The following is a 21,817-nucleotide window of genomic DNA, read 5'->3' on the forward strand; positions in this document are numbered from 1 at the left end:
TTATGTCTATAGTACTGCTTGAATTCTGCACCAGACGGCTTATTTCTCTCATTTAGTCTCTTGAGTATTTGTTTAATATAAATTCTTTAGAGGTTTGCATGAAGCTAAAAAGGAAAGGGTTAAGAGTGTTTGAACGACTTCTAGGCTACATGCACACTTCAGGTAAATACGGTTATTTTCCTGTTCTGTACACACAGAGTTTTGACTGAAGGCTTGATTGGTGTGGTTTTCTCTCTAGTGTCTGTGATGGAAACACAAACAGAGAAAGGATCCCAGCCGTTAATTTATGTGGAGTTCAAGGAGGACACTTTGAGCTACATGGAGAAACTCCTCTTGAAAAAGCACCGCAGGTTAGTGCTTGACACCTCACACTTTATAACCGAACAGACACACATTGAATAAGAGCATTACAAGCTTCAGTTACCTTCCCAGGCCCCAATTAAGGCCCATTTAAGATCAATGAATGACTTATGGCTGCTAATTATACAGCCTCACCTTTAAGTTGTGCCACTGCCGAGTCACTTGAATTTATTGAGCTAATCAGCACCAAAGCCCCATGGTATTGCTTTAACTTTGTCAAATCTTCCTTAAACAAACACACCGGCACACAAACCTAGTGAGCTGCCTATGTAGGGACCATTTTAAGGCATCATAGGCACACTCCTAACATGAAGCCTGTTCCAAATAGTAGGGAGCAACATGCTGCCTTCTAAGATGGCTTATTTTGGTATTCTAAGGAAGCATAGAGTGCAACACTTAAGTGTAAGAAGTAAAAACTCCATTGATTTTCTTCACAAGGAAATTTATTTTTAATGATAACTTATAAACCTTTAAAGACAAATCTGTTGTGAGCTCTCTCAAAATTCTTAAATATTTGTATGTATATGCATATTTTGCAATAAAATATATTGTTTCTTTAGATATAATCAACAACTTTAAATGGATAGTTTTATATTTCACCATTGTTTTTAATTCTGTTTTGTCATTCGCAATGTTTCATGGGATTGTAGTTTCCCCCCTCACTAAAGCTGTTTAGTACAGAGTCTTGTAACTTTTTTGTGATTCACCTTTGTTGTGTTGGTTGTTTTGGTTCATGGCTTATAAATCTTTAATGTAGACATTTTTAAAATCCCTATAGGAAAAATGAATGGGAAAAAGTACTTCCGGAACCAATGGCAGTGAAAATAATGGGCTGACACTAATGCACTCATTTAGAGAATGCAATCCCAGAATGCACTGCGATAAGGTCTGTTAAAAAATTATCCAATAATCAATTAAATGAGAGAAATGTAATTGAAGCGTAATTGAAACGTATTTAAATTAAAGGGGTCATATAATGTAGCTAAAAAGAACATTATTTGGTGTATTTGGTGTAATGAAATGTGTTTATGCGGTTTAAGGTTAAAAAAACACATTTATAAAGAATATCTCTTTGGATTTGAGACTTTAATTTTTGCAACTTTACAGATCTTCTTTATACACCAAGAGCTTGTAACACTCCAAAGAGAAAGGAAAAATTTAAATCGCATCATATGACCCCTTTAAAGGGAAATATAGTATAGTAAGTATAAATATTAGACGAAAAATCTAACCCTAAATAATGAGAAATGTTGCCTTGGAAACTAACTGAAAAAAATAAAAAAAAAGTTGATGTTGAAGTACTAAAATTCCTAAAACTGAATTAAAAATAAAGCTAAAAAACAAAAACGAATAAAAACGAAAAACGCACATAACAAAATTACTAAAATTAAAATGAAAACTGAAAATATAAAAACAAAAGCTAATTCAAAGTATTAATAAAAAGAAATATTGACTTTAGCTGAAAAAGGACTCTTTGTTATTGTCCTCTTGCATTATTTACAAACTATTTTCCTGTTTGACACTGTAACGCTGCTTTGACACAATCTGTATTGTATAAAGCGCTATTTAAATAAAGGTGACTTGACTTGACTTAAAGACTGTAATAGTATACACTGTACAAAATTGGCAGGAATTTACAGGATTAAAGAGTATTATTTTTACAATACAGTGAAATCAATGCATGCTGGGTTATTTTCTTACAACTGACTGTGAATGAACAGCAGAATGATGCTAACATCACAGTAATTTACTGCTTTTTGTTTACTGTGAATTCACATTATAAAGTTGTCTTTAACTGTGCCACTGTGAGAAATTTAGATGTTTATACTGTTATTGTTTTGAAGTCACCATAATGGTGAGCCCATATGTCTGGGCTCTTTGACCTTGCATATTCATATTTGAATTTCTGATCTAGTCATATCGGAAGTGTAACAAATGAAAACAGTTGTTAAAATGACAATAAGCCAGAATATGAAATTGCCTGATTTTAGTTGAAGATAGTTGAATTATTCTTAGCATGAACATGAAGATTTTATTTAAGCATTATTTAAGCATGAAGATTAATCAGTAACCTATTTCATATTCAGAACTGTTTGTGGATGGATATTTCACAGTAGTGAAACAACTGCTGAGAAACGTCTTTGAAAGATGTGACATCAATACTCGACATACAAAACACAACAATGGTAACACTCAACGAATAAAAACAACACTTACAACATAAATCAATATTACAAAATAAACAAACAGCACAAATGGCTAAAAGTGAACCAAAAACAAGTTCAGTAGCACAAATAAAACCAACAAGAATTTAAAAAAATCTTCAGCATGATCTATCCATCCTGCATTGCATGCTAGGTGCCTTCAGAGTACATATGCACTGTAGAAACACAATATGATGCTGTTCAAGTCCCACTGTGAAATTACTGTGAAAGTAATGCAAATATTAACCTGGAAAATACTGTAATTTCACACTAAAACTTTTAACAGTGTATAAATAATACTAAAATAACACTGTGTAGTACATTCTAGATCAGTCAAGCTTCCATTTCAGTTAGGGTGCTGCCTTTGAAGACAGCCGTCTATGTAGGCAGCACACTAAGTTTTGAAACAGAGCCAGTGAAACAGTTCTTCTGCCCGCCTACGAAATGAGAAAGCCTGACAAAAGCGAGCAAAACACACAAACACAGTATCTGTAAACCCTCCTAAGTGCTTTGAACCGCTTCTCGGGCTTCTTGAGCATTATGGTATCTGTGGCAGCGATGGTATTTAGGTCGGCTATTCAAGAAAGGTCTAATTGTGAATCCGTTAAATTGCCTTCTTGTGTGAAGAATAACGGAACAGGAAGCTGGATTTTTCCAGCATGTGCATTTGTGTGTTTGGGTTCTGTGGGAGGCGGGCAGACGTGTGGCCCAGGGCTGCAGCTCACACTCTGGAGGAATGGAGTGTGTGATAGGGGTGTCTAATCCCTTCATACGCTCACAAACACACACACGCACACACAATGAGGAAAGCAGGTTGTCCTGCTGAGGCAGCAAGAGTTGGCTTCGGGAAGGGAGACGAGAGCACAACGAATAAAAGAGAGATACGTTTGTATGGTAAATCGCCGGGAAAAGGAAGGGAAAGGTTTAAAGGACTAAACCTGTGGATCAGGGGAATCTGGCTGAGCTGAGATTTACTCTCGGACCCAGGAAGTCTGGCTCATCAACTTCCTTCAGCCGCTTTCATTTGTTATTGGATTGAAATGATGTCGCTTTCCTTGTATTAACTGAAGAGAGAATACATTCTTTGTATGCTCTGTTGAAACAGCTTTTACATTTAACTTTCATAATGTGACATAAGTTTGGGGCCAGTAATATTTTTTTAAAGAAATAAATATTTTTATTAAGCAAGGATGCATTAAATTGATCAAAAGTGACAGTACATACATTTATAATGTTATAAAAGTTTGCTTTTTTAAACAAATGCTGTATTCATCAAATAATCCTGAAAAAAAGTATCATGATCAACTGTTTTTAACAATGATGATAATAAGAAATGTTTCTTGAGAAGCCAGTCAATATATTAGAATAATTTCTGAAGGATCATGTGACACTGAAGCCTGAAGTAATGATGCTGAAAATTCAGCTTTGATCACAGGAATAAATTACTTTTTAAAATGTATTAAAATAGGAAGTAGTTCTTTTAAATTTTAATAATTTTCAAATAAATGTAGCCTTGTTAAGCAAAAGGAGACTTCTATTATTTTTATTATTGTTATCATAATTATTACAATAATTAATAGTATATGCTGCAAGAACATCTTGTTTTTCGCTATAAATATTTAAGTATTCATATATAAACAAACTATGGCAAACAGGTTTTTCTTACTTTTCTTGCTCATAAACCTCAAAAACTTTTAGACCTTAACATCTCATTTTGCTTCTTAGAGTAAATTTGTTTTGTTTCAAGGAAGTTAAGAAGAAAACAAGAAAATAAATATAAAAATATACTAGAACAAAAACATATATATTTTAAAAATGATTATGTATTTGTCACATTCATAAGTCATGGTATGTCACTCAGCTACACTATTCTTAGTGTCAGTATATCGCTACGACACTCAATTGTATTTGGAGAACTTGATCCAAAAGTGGCCTAATTTTACAGACCTTCATTAACATTGACAAGTTGACTAAATCAGGCAGCCCACCAACTAGCTGTTTTTGAAAATGTGTAGTTGTACACATCCCTAAAATAATGTAGGGCAAGGCTTGATTTTATACATCAGGAATCGATTAGGAAAAAAAAAAGCTGAAAGGAAGTGAAACATATCCGGCTGTAACATTATTGGTTAATGTTATTTTTTCCTACTGGGGAAATATTTTTTCAGAGGAGGATAAATCTTTTACTAAAGTGCTGTGCTGTGCTGAAATGTTGTTTATTTATAGTTGCACCATTGAGGAAAGGGAGCCTGATTAATTATCCTCAAATTTCTGAGTGTGATTTACTGGGAGCAGCGTTATTTTCTCTCCCTCAGAGGACAAATTGAAGAATTTCAGCCCCGGTCTGTCGTCCAACGCCAACCGGAACCACCCACACCTCCACCCACAGAGACGGAGGAACTGAGCCGAAAACTGACAGGTGTGGCCCGTTTCATCACACACACACACGCAAGTAAACAGTAAACTGATAATAGACATTCACGTCACACAATTTAAAACATGAAATCACTTTTTACCATATTTATGTTATTTATTTGTTTATATATATATATATATACATATATACACAGTTGTGGTCAGAATTATTAGCCCCCTTGGTAAATTAAAGGTCAAGAAAATGGAAATATGAATTTCTAGGGGTGCTAATAATTGTGGCCAACGTGTATTGGAGAAAAACATCAATTTCATAATTATATTCCCCCCACTTTCAATTGTTTTACTTCAGTGAAAGGTTAGATTTTTGCTCTTCTTTGCTCATATTTACCTTTCTTTTTCTTTTTTTCTTGCAAACATTTAAAGGGATAACCCACCCCAAAAATCTGTCATAATTTACTCACCATTTACTCAGCCTCAAGTTGTTCCAAACCTGTATGAGTTTCTTTCTTCTGTTAAGCACAAAAGAAGATGTTTTGAAAAATGTTGGTAACCGAACAGTTGATTGTAGCCATTGACTTCTATAGTATGGAAAAAATACAATGGAAGTCAATGGCTACCGTCAACTGTTTGTTGATGTGAATTTATTGTGCAAAATAGGACCAGATACAGTATATGTATTATAAATACGGTTGCAAAAATTATATATATAGAAATATATATAAAATATATATATATATATATATATATACAATTGTTATTTATTTATTTATTTTTTTTGGTCACTGGAAACTTGTCATATCGTCATACCTGAGTTCGACCATGGATGGCAAGGAATGGTGTGTGACCGGTTGTGTACATGCTGCGATTCACATAGACCCGTAGAAGTGCTCTCTCTCAAAAAAGTTGGAGAAATGAGCTTTAAGAGTCACTGCAGAGGGCAGCTTTCCTCTCACAGCTGGCAACTCGGATCCATCACTCTGTCCCTGAAGGGTAATCACAGAGCTGATTGAGAGAAGTTTCTAGGTGCTGCTGAGAGGCCAGCTGATCACAGCTGTCAAAGAACTGACCACCTTCAGCTTTTCCCAAACAGCCCCACGATGAGTGCCGTCTCTCTTCGTCAGCACCAGCCCGAGCCTGTCACATCTTTTCTAAAGCCCATCTCCATGATGCTCACACCCAAAACACTTTTTTTAAAAATGATATGATCAGTAAGTTATGGCAACTTATGTATTTACATTACTTTAACTCATCAAAATAAGCGATTTCAACTTTTTTAAGTTATATGAAATTCAACTTGATTTTTTTTTAGTCAGTTTAATGTAATTTACGTTGAAATGACTTGTACTACCAAGCTGATTATACTTTCAAATTTAAGGCAGCAACTGAGCTAAAGTTTTTAAGTTGAAATAGGTAAAAAAAAATTGTGGTGAACAGAATATGTGGCAAGAATTTAATAAGATCATTAAATTATTGTATTTGTTATTTTTTCCCCATGTCCACGGCCTTGTTTACATCATCAGAAAAAAAAAATCATTTTTTCAAAGGTGGAAAATGTATTATACTCCACCATTCAAAAGTCTTATGCTCACCAAGACTGCATTTATTTGATCAGCAACTGTAACTGTAACAGTAACTGAAAAACAGTGCAATTTTAGTATTCATTGACGAGTAGAAAATTTGAAAGATTTTTTAAAAATGTTATTTAAATGCAGTAAATTTAAACATTAATTATGTTATTTAAACAAAATTAACATTATGTCTTTACTGTTGGTAAAAGTGTTCAAATCTAACTGATACCAAATCTTTAAACAGTAGTGTATTTTGAAATATTATGAAAACATTTTTTTCTTTAAGTAATATGCATGAATGAATTGTGCACGGATGGGGTATTTATTCAGAAAATAAATGAATGTCTTAAAAAAATAAAAAAATAATTTTCACAGGGCATGGACTGAAATAAATCTGGAGATCTGTCACTCTGTATTATGAATAAGTATGCAGAAACTGAACATTGAGCTGATTTAATTTCAGTGTTTAACTCTAAACATAAATCTGTTTTACTGCATCTCTGATTTGCAGCAGAGCGGATGGAGTTGCATAAATACTTTACCTCTCTCTTCACGATCGCTCCCGCTGATGATGCTGTGTCTTCTTCTGACAACCACTGTTTTTATCACTTTAATTTCTCCAGAAGATGGCTGGAGACGCTACATTGTACAGATCCTTTGGAGTCAAGCAGGGAAATGAGAGCAAAATGTAAGAAACACAAGATCAAGGCAAAAATGAGACTTTTTGAAAGGAAGCGACAGAAAAGTTCACAGTAGGAGTGTCGTCTTGAAGCAACAATATTATTGAAGTTGTTGAGGACTGACACAAATACAGTGTCATGTTGACATTTACATTTATATCAGCCACAACTAGACTTAAAATAAGACTGTTAACTGTGGGAGTAAGTTGTTAGATGTTATACAAAGTATATGCATGTCTGTTTTTCTTCCTTAAGGTTTGCAGCTGTTGGAAATGAAGATTTATCTGAAGGAGGAGATTTTGGATATTTGGTCTTGCCTTCCACACCGTCCTTCTCAGAGATGACCAAAGAATCCTTCAGTGAATGTAATTCTGACACAAAAATCAACTCTTCTCCTGAGATGTGGCCGCCGTTTCAAGAGGCCACACAATCTTCGTCATCATTGCCAAGATCAGAAAGCTTCTCTCCACTTCAAACGAGGCTTCAGAGATCACAGCACCTGTCGACTACCTCAGAGCCATTTCTGTTGAATTCACAAACAGGAGGCCAGAAAGTGGAACTCAGTGACTCTCCAAAACCAAGTCCACGGACGAGATCTTCTTCAGCAGAACAGGATAAACCCTCAGAGCTTCTGCCAACATCATCTCCTTCACTCCCAAAAACCAAATTAAATCAAACTCTCTTAGGCTTTGAGGACCATATTTCCACTGTCAGCCCCTCTCCTGGTAGAGTGCCGTCTGTTAGGTCTTCTCAAAGTCATTCTCCTGCATTTCTCATCTCTAAACAAAGTCCAAAACCTCCAGATTCTCCATCCCCAAGGTCTAGATCAGCTTCCTCTCCAGTCAACCCAATCCAATCCATACCTGCTCATTCAACACCTGATTCTAAACCAAAATTAGCTCAGCTGTCTTCAGAATTTGCTATCACTTCCCCAAGCGCCGCAGTTCCTTCATTAAAGCCATCACCTAGAGAATCATCACAGTCTGCATTAGTCTCAGATAGAAGTACATCTGCTATGCCTACCTATGACTCCATCAGGTCCTCTACGCCGAGAGCTGAATCCTCTCATACTGACGGGCACCGTTCACCTCCGGCCTCCAAATGGTTAAAGGCCTCACGGAGGTCACCCAAAACTACAGTGCTGTCCTTACAGCTGAGCATGTCAGGTTAGTATGATTTCCATTGGTAGATTTTAATTGAAGTTGTCTGAACATTGAAAATGTTAGTTGGCAGTGTCTAATTGCAATTTTGTTTGTCTTCCATGATGTGCTTGAGCCTCTGTGTTTATAATTATCCTTCGAAAATGTTTGTGAGTGATGTAGACTGTTTCCTTTGTAATTAATAGCAGTTTAAATATATTTAAAACCAATATACCACTTGAAGCTGGCTGTGCATTACAGATTTTACTATGCTTAAGAGGTGTTATTAGGCAAAATGTAAAGCCTTTAGCATTTAACCAATGCAAAACCACTGTAAACATACAAGTGGCTTGTTGATTTTATAAAATGGTGGCAACACCAATATGGTAAAAGACACAAATGTACAATAAATAATAAGTAACATATACACTACCATTCAAAAGTTCAGGGTCATGTTTGTGTATGGCATGAAATATGAATTTGAGGTGTGACAAGAGAGACATGAAACTAGTGCAGCTATGAAGGAGGTGTAGGACAATTATACAGTTTATCATCTTTGTACAATCATATATGCATGAATAACCAATCCAAATCAAGTATTCCAAAGAGCTGTTTGATAAACATTCAAAAAATACTTAATAAATGACAAAAACCTGATTTGCCCATCCCTTGGGGTCCAGCACATCTGCATCAGAGAGTAAAGATGATGAGAAAACACTAGTAGACATCAGCCTTCGTTCACACAGCGGTTGTTTCTGCAGTATTTGCTGACTAGCAGAGTGATGGAAACTTCAAGCTGTGTAGGATAAGCATTATTAATGCAGGAGGCAGCAGACGGGAAGCAGGGAAGAGAAACACGCAAGCTCTGCTAGACCATGTGCAGGCGGCTCACTGCGAGCGTTAGATAAGGGTGCGCGTTTGCATCCTCACTGCCGGCCTCCTGCCGGAACGTCTCAATGTTTTCTCTCCTCCTGTCCTCATGGTTTCTCCTCTCTAACTATTTGTCACTGCTCAGATTCAGAAGAGGAAATGACAGGTGAAGATGCTTGCCTGGTGCCCAGTGAGGAAGACTCATCTGATGAAGAACTGAGACGAATCACAGATGCAGAAGAACAAAAGAATGGCTTTCCCTCTCTGTGTCCCACCACAACCCCTCTGGCAGACCCTCATTTCACTTTCACAAACCTCACAAAGTCAGAACATGACAACATAGAATCGGACCTGTTTACAGGATCTTCTCAGGTGATCAGAGACCTGTCGATTCCTCAACCTCAGTTACTTGTAACAGGTTACCCACAACCCACTATTCAGACCAGTTAGTATACAAGATGTTTGTGGTTTTTAAATATTTGTAGTCTTTTATACTCACCAAGTCTGCATTCATTTAATCAAAAATAGAATACAAACTGTGAAATATTATTATATAAACGATTCTTTTTCCCCTACCTCATTTTCCATTTAAAGGACACCGACTGGAATTCAATCAAAACATAATTGTTTCTCATTTCCTTTCAGTTTAAAACAATTTTTTTTTCTTGTAAAAAGATCTCTGTCTGTCCATGCGCTCCATCTGAAATTGACAAATTAAATTCGGCCTAATTTAACCTGCATAAGAGATAAAAACGTGCTTAAATGCCCAAAAGTTAGCAAAACATGACCATAAACAGGCAGAGTACACTATTTTTTTTTCTTTTAAAATAAATTAATACTTTTATTTAGGCAGGATGCATGAAACTGATTAAAAGTGACAGTAAAATCTTTTACGTTGTTACAAAATTTCAAAGAAATGCTGTTCTTTTGAACTTTCTATTCATTAAAGAATCTTGGAAAAATGTATCCTGCATATTAAGCAGCACAACTGTTTTCAATATTGATAATAATATGAAATGTTTATTGTGCACAAATAGCACAGCATATTAGAATGATTTTTGAAGGATCATGTGATACTGAAAACTGAAGTAATGATACTAAAAATTCAGCTTTGTATCACAGGAATAAATTATATTTTATAATATATTCAAATAGAAAGCAGTTGTTTTAAAGTGTAATAATGTTTCACAATATACTGATTTTTACTGTATTTTATTTAAAATAAATGCAGACTTGGTGAGTGTGTCACTTGGTGAAAGTGTTACTAAAATAGAATTTCATTGCAGAACCATATGACCCCATATGGATATATGATATGGATATGAGTAGATATATATAAAATAATTAATTTGGTTATTATTCAATAACAAATAGCAGTTTCAGAATTCACTTTTTTTAATATATATCTTTATGTTTGCATAATGCAAGATTAATAGCCCTTAATAATTGGTATTTTACCAATTTTATATTTTTTATAATTGGTAACTTAACAATATAATGTAAAAAAAGAAAGAAAAATAAATACTAAAACTTCAGTCTTGCATAAAACAACAAATACTAAATCTGCAGTCTTGGTGAACATTCTTTCAAAAACATTAAAAAGTCTTTCTGACCTTAAACTAGGGCTGCACGATTATGACAAAAATCATAATTGTTGATTATTCCCTTGAAATTGAAATTGTAACAATGTTTATACCATTGTTTGATTCAACTGCATGCCGTACTTTTATATGAAAATAAACAAGCTGAAAACACTCTAACTGAAAAACCTTTAGTGCTTTTCTATAGTATTAAGCCTCAAATGTCAACTATACATCGGATTGGTTTCTTCTTTAAATTATAAAAAAGTAAAAATATGAATGGTATTATAATGTTATACTAAAACTAAAACAATGGAAAAACCCTTAAGATAACACGTAGAAAGAAAAAAACATATCTTAAGCATGAAGAATAACATAAGTGAACTTTGAATGATTACGTAATTGTGGCATCCATAATTGTAATTGCGATTAGAAATTCGATTAATTGTGCAGCCCTAAAGGTTAGTGTATATGGTACTGAGATAAATGTGAATGATAACAGATAACTTAAAAAAAACAAAAAACAATAGTAGCCTTTTGATTACAATTTTTTCTTATTTATTTATTATGATCTCACGACAATTACCATCCAGACATTTTTGTACTTTAAGCCTGACAGAAATGTTAAATTAATTTTAATGCAGAAATTTAAAACATTTTCAACATATAAGAGAAGTATTCAAGTCATTGTCTGTATAAATTGCATTTTTATGTAATTTTGAATACATCAGCGCCATGTCATTGAACACTAATGACTAATGTTCTTTCTATTTTCTTCTCTCCCACAGGCCATTCATTCTGTAGCCCAGCGACAGGACATCCAGTCGGGGCAGTACCAAGACCTAGAGGGGATCCTGACTTTGGGACTGGACCCTGGAGTCCTGCAGCCCAGCCCAGCTCCAGCTCAAACCTCTAGAGAAGAGCAGAACCACACAGGGAGTTTGCTAGGTATATAGAAAAAAAACAAGATAAAGACTGCTGAGGATTAGAGGGCAAGATACTGCTATTAAAACAAGTGGAAATTCTATAAAATCAGTCAGTCAGCTTGGATCCTGCCATTATGAGGAAGCTCTTGACATTTCCGTATGTAGTGCACCTGAGATGTTTGGGTCAAGATGCCTTAATGACATTCGTACAGACATGAAACATTGTCTAGACCTCAGTAAGGTTCATAATAGTTAAGTGTTACTGTACAAACAGCACATTATTCTGTAAGAACTGACCTTGCAGCAGATTATCTTCTTTTCACAGGAGCACAAGTACACTTAATATGTATTTTATTAGAAATAACAGAGCTCTGTTGAGTTAAAGGAACACTCCACTATTTTTGAAAATAGGCTCATTTTCCGCATGATTATACTGCATGATACCGCATGATCGGACGGAAACCAGAGGTTAACAATTTCAAAAAAGGAAGTCTGCCGTGGAAACTCTCGTAACCGACAAAGTCTGAATCCTAATAATGGATCAGATGTCATTTTAAAAACTCCACCTTTCAAAAGTTTGGGGTCGGTTAAGATTTTTCAATGTTAAAATAAAAGGAGTCTCTTATGCTCACCAAGGCTGCATTTATTGTATAAAAAATACAATAAAAACAGCAATCTTGTGAAATATTTTTTTATAATTTAGAATAACTATGGCCTATTTGAATATATTTTAAAATGTCATTTATTCCTGTGATCAAAGCTGAATTTTCAGCATCATAACTCCAGTCTTCAGCATCACAAGAGAATCTTGAAGAGAAATCATTCTGATATGCTGATTTGCAGCTCAAGAAACATTTCTTATTATTATCGACATTGAAAACAATCAATATGCAAGATTAGCATATTCTCAACGGAGCTTTAATATTTTTGTGAAAACCACCATGATGTAGTTTTGATTCTTTGATGAATAGAAAACAGCATTTATTTGAAATAGAAATCTTTTGTAATATTTATAATGTTATTACTGATCATTTTAATGCATCCCTGCTGAATAAAATAATGTCTTCAAAAAAAAAAACCTTTTAAAAAGTAGTGTACACACTCCTCACAAGTCATGCCTATAAAACCTTACTTACCGCAAATGCAATACTAGGTGTTAGTTAAAACATCCACTGTGCGCTATTTACTTCTTTCCCAACATGAATACATCCTTTATGCTCTAATAATAGAGATAAGACATTTGGAATGCAGCGCTTTTTTCCAACACTAATATATGACCACGCTTTAATGAGAACCAAAGACATCTCTCCTAACAGTGCATTATTTAGTCGTGTTATTTAGATACGTAATTATTGCATACTTAGATAGATTGGCCATTGAAGAGAGCTGCTAGCTTAAAGATGAGTATAAATTATACATTCAGTCATTTCCTGGTATTATCCTTTAGCTCCTCAGCGTTAATGTGCTACCTTGGCGAGGCCATTAGCTTGACTGTAAACACGAATATTTCTTTTTAAACAGCTCTATTTAAATCCATTATTTGAGTATGCGGAATCTAAATATGCAAAGGGACTTTTTTATCTAATATACCGTAAAAAATGAAGCATCTGCTTGGTTCATTGAGCTTCAATGTTAATGAAAACAGAGGACAAATAAGTCCCTGATTCACTTCGGTCTCGGTCATCTCTGTTTTTATTGGCTGGAAAGTCTCTCCATCAATTTCCTGCAGTCTTTTCCTTTTCCCATCTTTTTTTGTCTCTGTCACAGTCGAGCCGTTTTTATCGGCCTTTCTGTGCATTTGCAATCCCTGACGTACACTGACAGGAGCAGCGGCCAGTCGACTGGAAAAAGGCTTAATTACAGCAGGCGTTTAAGATGGCGATGGACGGCACACATGTTTAACCTTCAACCGCTCACTGTCTGCATGTCAAGTCAGGCTATCACAGTCGCATGGTTTTCCAGCATAAGTTTGGGGTTTGTTACCAGTAGGTTGCTGGTTTGAAACCAAAAACGAGTGAGCAATGAACTGCTAGGTTAGATCAGTTCCTGTAACGAGTGTACTGCAAGTCACTTATGATAAGAAGAATCTCTAAAACCTGTCAAGAACATGCCCAGATCACATTTCACACAAAAATCATACCAAAAGAAATAAATAAGAAATTATATTTTGCTTAAAGAAAACAAAGCCGATTTGCATTAACATTAAGATAATTTGCATTGTCATAATTTTTTTTTTAATTAAATCAGGGTTATTATAGAATCTGTTCTGTTATCACAGAAAACTAAAACTGAAACTAAAATTAAAACCATAAAAAAATAATTTATTGAAATAAAATAAATGTTAACAAAATATAAAAAACATTTTATTTTAGCTAGATGCCAAGGCAACATTTCTCATTTTAATTTAGTTTAACTTGTACTAAAATAACTAAGATTAAAACTGAACAACTGAAATAAAAATTAAGAAAAACTGTGTGGACACACACACACACACACACACACACACATATATATGAATGAGAATGAGAATTTCGGAGAAATATTTACTTAAATGTCATGAAAATACTGTTACAATGCATAAGCTTAACGGACCTAAATATACAGTAAGTTTAATTTTCTTTGAGCATAATATATTTCCTTACTTTTTCTTTTAGCATCCAAAAGTTGCATGAAAATGAAGCTGCATATTTTCAGTGTTTCGTGTAGTGCAGTATCAACTGGTATTCTGAAAGTTAACTATTTATTATTAGATAAAATATTACCAGCATAATATTTACCTTAATCTTAGTGTTGATGGTGACAAAGAGAAGTGGATGTAGAGGTCAGATAGCTGGTGCATCATGTGCACACAAACTTATTTTCACTGGCACTAAAATCACTTTAGTGTTTGTTTGAATGTGGTCCTCTTGCCTTGTGATGCTGAGTACGTTTAATCTAAGGCTGCATCTACTGGGATATTGTTAGAAGGTTTACACGTTGAGTGTGAATATTTAGAGCTGTGATGTACAATAACTTGTGGACCTTCTAGTAAACTATATGTTAGCTCTGATTATCTTCAAGACCACATGATGATGGTTGTCTTGCTGTGTGGAGATCTCATTGTTTGTTTTATTTGTAGCTGTAGGGCAGGAGTCCTGGAGATCCAGCAGCAGTCTTCAGCATCACGCAGAGGGAGAGCTGGTCACTGCGCTGATGAACGCTCAGCCCATCAATAGCACCCCTCGTCCGTTCACACCATGCCGTGGCAGAATGTCATCACAGAGGCTGTGTTTCTCAGGTAATTTGCTTTCATTTCTTGTAAAACAACAGACATGGGTGTAGACACCAGATTTAATTTGATGTGAAATGTGAATGAAAAAGAGGCTGTGAAGAATATAACTTCATTCTGTTCCGTTGACATGTTATGTCATATCTTGTTTCTCATTATTTTATGCCTGCTCTCAGACTGTCTTATCAAAAAAAGGCCACAAATAAACATTTTGAAAACAAAATGCTCAGAGAAATTCTGGAAAACATGGAATAAAAAAAAAATATGGGATCAGTATGGTTTTTTAAATCTTTTTGAAAGAAGTTTCTTATGCTAACCAAGGCTGCATTTATTTGATCAAAATGCAGTAATATTGTGAAATATCATTACAGTTCAAAATAAGTTGTTTTTTTGTCTTAATATATTCTAAAATGTAATTTATTCCTGTGATCAAAGCTGAATTTTCAGCATCATCACTCCAGTCTTCAGTGTCACATGATCCTTCAGAAATCATTCTAATATGCTGATTTGCTGCTCAGGAAACATGTCTGATCATTAGCAATGTTCAAAAGAGTTGTGCTGTTTTATATTAAAACCATGATATATATTTTGAAAATATGAACATAAAAGTAAAAAAAAAAAAAACTAATTTGAAATAAAAATCTTTTGTAACATTATAAATGTCTTTACTGTCACTTTTGATCAGTTTGAATGCATTCATACTAGCTGGGTAAAAATTAATTTCTTTCAAGAAAATAAACTATTATAATAATATAACACACAAGTCGTATAAACTACTTTTATGGTGCTTTTTGAGTTTGAAAGCGTCTGGTCACTGTCTGTTTTTATTGAATGGACAGGAAAATTTCCCTTTTTGAGTGTTCCAATGTAGAAAGAAACTCAAACTGGTTTGGAACTACATGACGATGAGCAAACAATGACTTTGAATTTTTTGGTTGAACTGTCCCTTTAATCGAGACTACCTATCGTATTAATCACATCCTGTGGTCTATTTCCCAAATCTAGGCCCTTAGAGTAAAATAAAGTCTTCATCTGTCTTCTTAATTTCCCCCTCTGTGTGCAGACTTAATCCAGATTTATGCGGCTAAATCTGTGTTTAAGATGTTGAGCCTGTCTGATGTCATATGTTTGCCGTGACTAAACGATAATTTACAGAGAGCCTCCGCCAACCCTTCGGACACGGCGTTATGGCCAACGGGACATCAATAACATGGCTGTAGAAGAGTCGCGCTGACGCTCAGCCGTGGCGTGATTTATTGGCTTGTGCCCGTAATTAAAGCCGAGCTGATTCCTGAGCTTCCTGCGCCAGCACAAGCGGCTGAGGTTTCATAAAGAGATTACTGTGTGTTGCCGTGTGCGGGAGTGCAGGGAATGCGGCCAACGGCATGCTCCTCAATCTCTCGGCTCAGCTCAGATCAGCTCAGCTTGCTAGCTCGGTTTATCAGTCTAGCTTTCTCTACCTCTCGACACGTCTTCCTCTCTGTCTCTCGGCTCATCACTTGCAGGTCTGCAGAGGAGGGAAAAATAATCTGTTTAACAGCATGACAGCTGTGATTTCAGCTGGTGCAAATCAAAGCGTCAGATATCCGTCCATGCATTCTCTTTTTTTCTCTCTCTCTCCCGTTCTTTCTCTATATATCTCATATACTTGTGTCAGGTTCGACACACTAGATTGAGCCTTTTGCATCAGAGGATACTCAAAGCCATCGGCCTCCCGAGTCCAAATCATGGGAAGCGATATCAGCTAATACATGATCACAAATGCTGTGTCACCTGGGCATTTCAGTTGTGAACTACTTGGTTTTTAAATATATCTTTTCAATGAAGGAATCTGATTTAGCTTCTACAGTATTGCTCAAATGTTTAAAATAATAATTTTGTGCAAGGATGCATTCAGTTGATCAAAAGTGACAGTAAAGAGTTTTATAATGTTACAAAATGTGTCTATTTCCAATAAATGCTGTTCATCAAAAAATCCTGAAAAAAATGCATCATGGTTTCAATAAGAATATTAAGCCACACAATAATTTTAAGCCATTTTCAACACTGATAATAATCAGAAATGTTTCTTGAGCAGCAAATCAGCATATTAGAATGATTTCTGAAGGATCATGTGACATTGAAGACTGGAGTAATGATGCTGAAAATTCAACTTTGCATCACATGAATAAATTATGATTTAAAAAATATTACAATAGAAACCAGTTATTTTAAATTGTAATATTATTTCACAATATTACAGTATTTTTTATCAAATAAATGCAGCCTTGGTGAGCATAAAAGACTTCTCTCAAAAATCAGGCACAACCCAAACTTTTGAACAGTAGTGTATTTTGTGATACAGTATTTTGGTGAACTGATTCAAAAAGTTTAAAAAGTCTGAATCAGTTTCCTCACTACTACTGTAATGTTAGCTGAGCGCTGTTCGGTGAACATAGAGTCGTCTAATTGGAGTTAATTTCACTATCAGCAAGAGAAAGATCACACAAGACAAGAAGAAGCTAGGGAATTTGATGAAAAAGTCACATAGAAGAGAGAGAAGTGTGTGAGTGTATTATTGTGATTTTCTGGATCAGAGGACGGCGGGTGACTAAATAATACTGACTCCGTTAACTTAAGCCGCCAATCCCAGCGCTGCCTTTCTGTGTGTGATTTTCTGTCAGACGCTGTAACATCTCTCTCTGTTTCCCTTTCCCATCATCTCTTTATCTCGTTAGTCACAGTTATTAGTAGTATAACTGTAGGCAACCATCACTATTATTGTTGCTCATTCTTGGCGTTAGTCCTCTAACCGTAATTATTAAACTTTGATGTGTAACTCTTGCTGACCATCAAATCAGAGGGTGTGTTAGCAGCTGTTTTCTTCATGTTTCCCTCATAATCTCATCCAGCTATTGTTATTCTTTTTTAGGCACCATAAGCAGATGTTCTCCAATCTCTTCTCGGCCCCTGAGTGCCGGGACTCATAGTCCAGACCCGTCAAACTGGCCTCTGTCTCGTGCCGCTCTGGAGATCATGGAGGTCCAGACTGTGGAACAGCTCGATCTCCAGGACTCTGATGAGGATGAGGAGGATTTCCTGGCTCTGGCCTGCCTTGAGGAAGAATTCAGAAATATGAGCACTACACAATTAAATGAGGGTGAGGATGGACACATTCCAGTGGATTAGATTTGTCTGGACTGCAGTTAAACAAATTAAGGATTTTGAGTGAATTTTTTTTATAAGTAGTAATAATTGATAAAAAAGTGTAATATAAATGGAGGACAAGAAGAAATAAAAGTTAGGTCTGCAGTTGTAGTTAGTCTATTAAACAGCTATATAGTATAAAACGTCTTTCATAGTATTTAATATATCAATTTTAGCAATTATTTTTCTTTATTTTTTACATTATATTGGAAAGTTTGACTAATTATTAAGGGCTATTAATGTTGTATTATGCAAAAATAAAAATATATATTAAAAGAGTGAATTCTGACTAGGGATGCACGAAATGAAAATTCTTGGCCGAGGCTGAAACCGAACAAAATTAAACACTAGAAATAAAAGTTAGGTCTGCAGTTGTAGTTAGTCTATTAAACAGCTATATAGTATAAAACGTCTTTCATAGTATTTAATATATCAATTTTAGCAATGATTTTTCTTTATTTTTTACATTATATTGGAAAGTTTGACTAATTATGAAGGGCTATTAATGTTGTATTATGCAAAAATAAAAATATAAATTAAAAGAGTGAATTCTGACTAGGGATGCACGAAATGAAAATTCTTGGCCGAGGCTGAAACCGAACAAAATTAAACACTGGGCCGAAGGCCGAACACGGTTTTTCGAGAGTTTTTTTCCCCATGTATTTTGCCAATTTTTTTTCCACCATTGTATAAATTAAAAAGCCAAAATTTGCTTTTTACTGTTTTGTCATGCTTTTCAAAGAAAAAAAAAATCAATTACAAAACAACAATTTAAAAATGTTTAACACTGAACATTTTTAACATTCTAGCAGACACTATACCAACAAAGCACAATTTAACTTCAAATTAATAAGTTAGTAAAATAATAACTTTTCAGACCCCCTTCTTGAATCAGGCAAGTATTTTTTTTTTACTGTACAATTAAAAGCAGCCTTGCTGAGAAGAAACTTCTTTTAAAACATTAGAAAATATTACAGAACCTAATTTGAACACTATGTGTGAATGTTATAATAAATGTATTAATAGAGTTATCATTATTATTGTCTTACTTTTTATTTTATTTTCACAGAACAACAGTAAAATTACAATGCTAACATTTATGAATGTTGATAAGAGTTCTTGCTTTTTCTCAACTTTTATTTTGGCGGAAACGCGCAGGAAGACCTCAATGCTTATTTTTGTTGACAACAGATTTATAAATGAGTCTCATTACGAATACGTCGTACGTATCGCATTGTCACATGCCTTGTAAAAATTCATAAAAATGTGACTGAGCAACTGACGACTGTATCAGCGCAGATTTTCCTCATGCTTTGGACTTTGAACCCTGCACTGTAAAAATAATTTACAGCTGTGGTTGCCGGAATTTTACAATAAAAACACGGTAGCAATATTTTAGGTTTTACGGTTTTAACTTAAATGTACAGTTAAATACCGTAATTTCATTAACTGAAATAATATTAATATACCAACCTATTGAAGTACTGAAATCTGTTTTGTACCTTTGTAATACACTGATAACCACCAAATGCAGGTGGTGATGAGAAAGTCACATGATGAACCAAAGCCCATCACAAGCAGCTTTTAAATAATAACATATATAGAAGGTGCACAGTGTCATTCACAATTATACGGTCTTTTTCACTTCCAAAAATGGTATATTACCGTAAAATTACATGTAATGTCCAATACAGTTTTTCACCGTATATAGTAGGGGAATTTACCGTTAACCATTTAACAGGTTTTTACTATAGCATTTTTACAGTCTTTTACCGTTAAATTCAGTCATTTTTTACGGTGTGGTTAACCGTAAAATGATAACTGTGTTTAAAACACTTGTGCTGCTTCATATTTTTGTGAAAACATTGATATATGTATGTATAGTAAATATTTTATAACATTATTAAGAACTGATGATTAGTTTGATAATAACTATAATGAATGATTAATGAAAGTTCATATAAAGTGTTACCTACAACATTAATAGGTTCTTGATTTTTCCCTAGCACACACTTATGTTCCTGACCGCCTGTCTGGTTCGGAGAGGCACGTGTCCCGCAAAACAGCACACACCACGCGCAGGGTACCTGCTACCGTGGCAACTCACTCATTAGATCCCCTTATTAGAGTCAGCTCATTAGTGTTCAGTCTGCACACTCATTAAAACAGCCTCTCTAGCCCAGCACATGCATTCAGCCTTGATTAATTTGCTTATTTCAGCATTCATTCACATCCCGTAGGTGAACAGACACACTTATACACTTACATGCAAATACAACCCACCGGAGAGGTGCAGGTCTCTCTCTCTCACACACACACACACACACGCACGCACGCACGCACACACACACACACACACACTCTCATACACATGTAAATCCAGCTAAATCTAGCCAGATATCTGTGATTTATGGTTCTCATTCACTTTCTAACCCTAACCCTAAGTGATTCAGAAATTTAGTAATGACATACAGCAAGAAACCTAGTGGAAATCTTTGCATATTTTTCATAACATGTCTTCAAAGAGATTTTTATAACCAGAAATTATTTTGAAAGGTTGGATTTTCATAGTTGTGTCAGCTGAACAGTTGCATAATTAAAATATGAACTATGAAATATGTTTAATGGTAAAATTGTTCATTTTTAATTGGAGTTAACGTTTTTCGGTATTTGATTCATTACCTTATCGATACTGGCATTTGGTACAGTAAAATGCAATGTACACTACCATTTAAAATTTGAGGTTGGTAGGATTTTTTGTTGTTGTTTTTAAAAGAAGTTGTTTTTATGCTCACCAAGGCTGCATTAATTTGATAAAAAATACAGTAAATTTGGAACATTGTAAAATATGTTACAATTTAAAATTACTGTTTGCTATTTTTATATAGTTAAAAAAATGTATTTATATATAATTTATTAAAATATTTCTTTATATAATTCTTATTTATACAGCTATTATAAATGAAATGATTCACTATTGTATTATATAATTAATTTCAATATAAAATATTATGTAAGTAGTTTACTCCTGTGATGCAAAGCTGAATTTTCAGCATCATTACTCCAGTCTTCAGTGTCACATGATCCTTCAGAAATCATTCTAATATGCAAATTTTTCAGAATTTGGAATAGAAATACATACATACATATTCCAAATTCTTTTTATCAAATAATTAAGAGGTCAGTAATTCAGTAATTTATAGATAGATAGATAGATTGATAGATTGATTGATAGTTATATGTAAAGAATGAATGTGATGCTGCCCTAGACTTCAAAATAAGGTGTCTTAGAAGGTAGTCTACACTAAGATACCCAAAAATGTTGTCTATGTAGGAAGCCAAGTGCCAGATTCACCAAACTCCTGCCGCCTCTGTTGCCGTCAGCCACGTTCTTAAAATTCAAGATTGCTACAAGCATTTGTTAAAGCATTAGTTGTAAACCTTTAACCATGACAGCTTGCTTTGAGCAATAATGTAAGAGTTATTATATGTGTGTGTGTGTGTGTGTGTGTGTTTGTTGCTGTAATGATGGTGTAGATGGTACACATTTCTCCTCCAGCAGTGTTGCTTTACCTTTCCTGACAATATTATGCATGTAATGGAATATTAGCATGTCTAAAGGCTTTGGCATATTTTGGGAAAGCGTTTTGTGTTTCGGCC

General features: G+C 34.6%; 1 protein-coding gene across 1 annotated transcript in view; it reads left to right on the forward strand.

Annotated features, from left to right (window-relative positions):
* The window catches only part of LOC107662853 (uncharacterized), a 38,829-nt gene extending 20,690 nt beyond the window's left edge, over positions 1–18,139 (forward strand). Inside the window, exons 9-16 of the mRNA XM_016452968.1 lie at positions 239–350; positions 4,880–4,983; positions 7,020–7,260; positions 7,444–8,354; positions 9,343–9,569; positions 11,566–11,725; positions 14,828–14,980; positions 17,883–18,139. Coding sequence (XP_016308454.1) covers positions 239–350; positions 4,880–4,983; positions 7,020–7,260; positions 7,444–8,354; positions 9,343–9,569; positions 11,566–11,725; positions 14,828–14,980; positions 17,883–18,139 — 2,165 coding nt within the window. The remainder of the gene's footprint in view (positions 1–238; positions 351–4,879; positions 4,984–7,019; positions 7,261–7,443; positions 8,355–9,342; positions 9,570–11,565; positions 11,726–14,827; positions 14,981–17,882) is intronic.
* The last annotated feature ends 3,678 nt before the right edge of the window (positions 18,140–21,817 follow it).

Source organism: Sinocyclocheilus anshuiensis, unplaced genomic scaffold, assembly GCF_001515605.1.
Source record: "Sinocyclocheilus anshuiensis isolate Anshui unplaced genomic scaffold, SAMN03320099.WGS_v1.1 scaffold739, whole genome shotgun sequence".
Taxonomy (NCBI): domain Eukaryota; kingdom Metazoa; phylum Chordata; class Actinopteri; order Cypriniformes; family Cyprinidae; genus Sinocyclocheilus; species Sinocyclocheilus anshuiensis.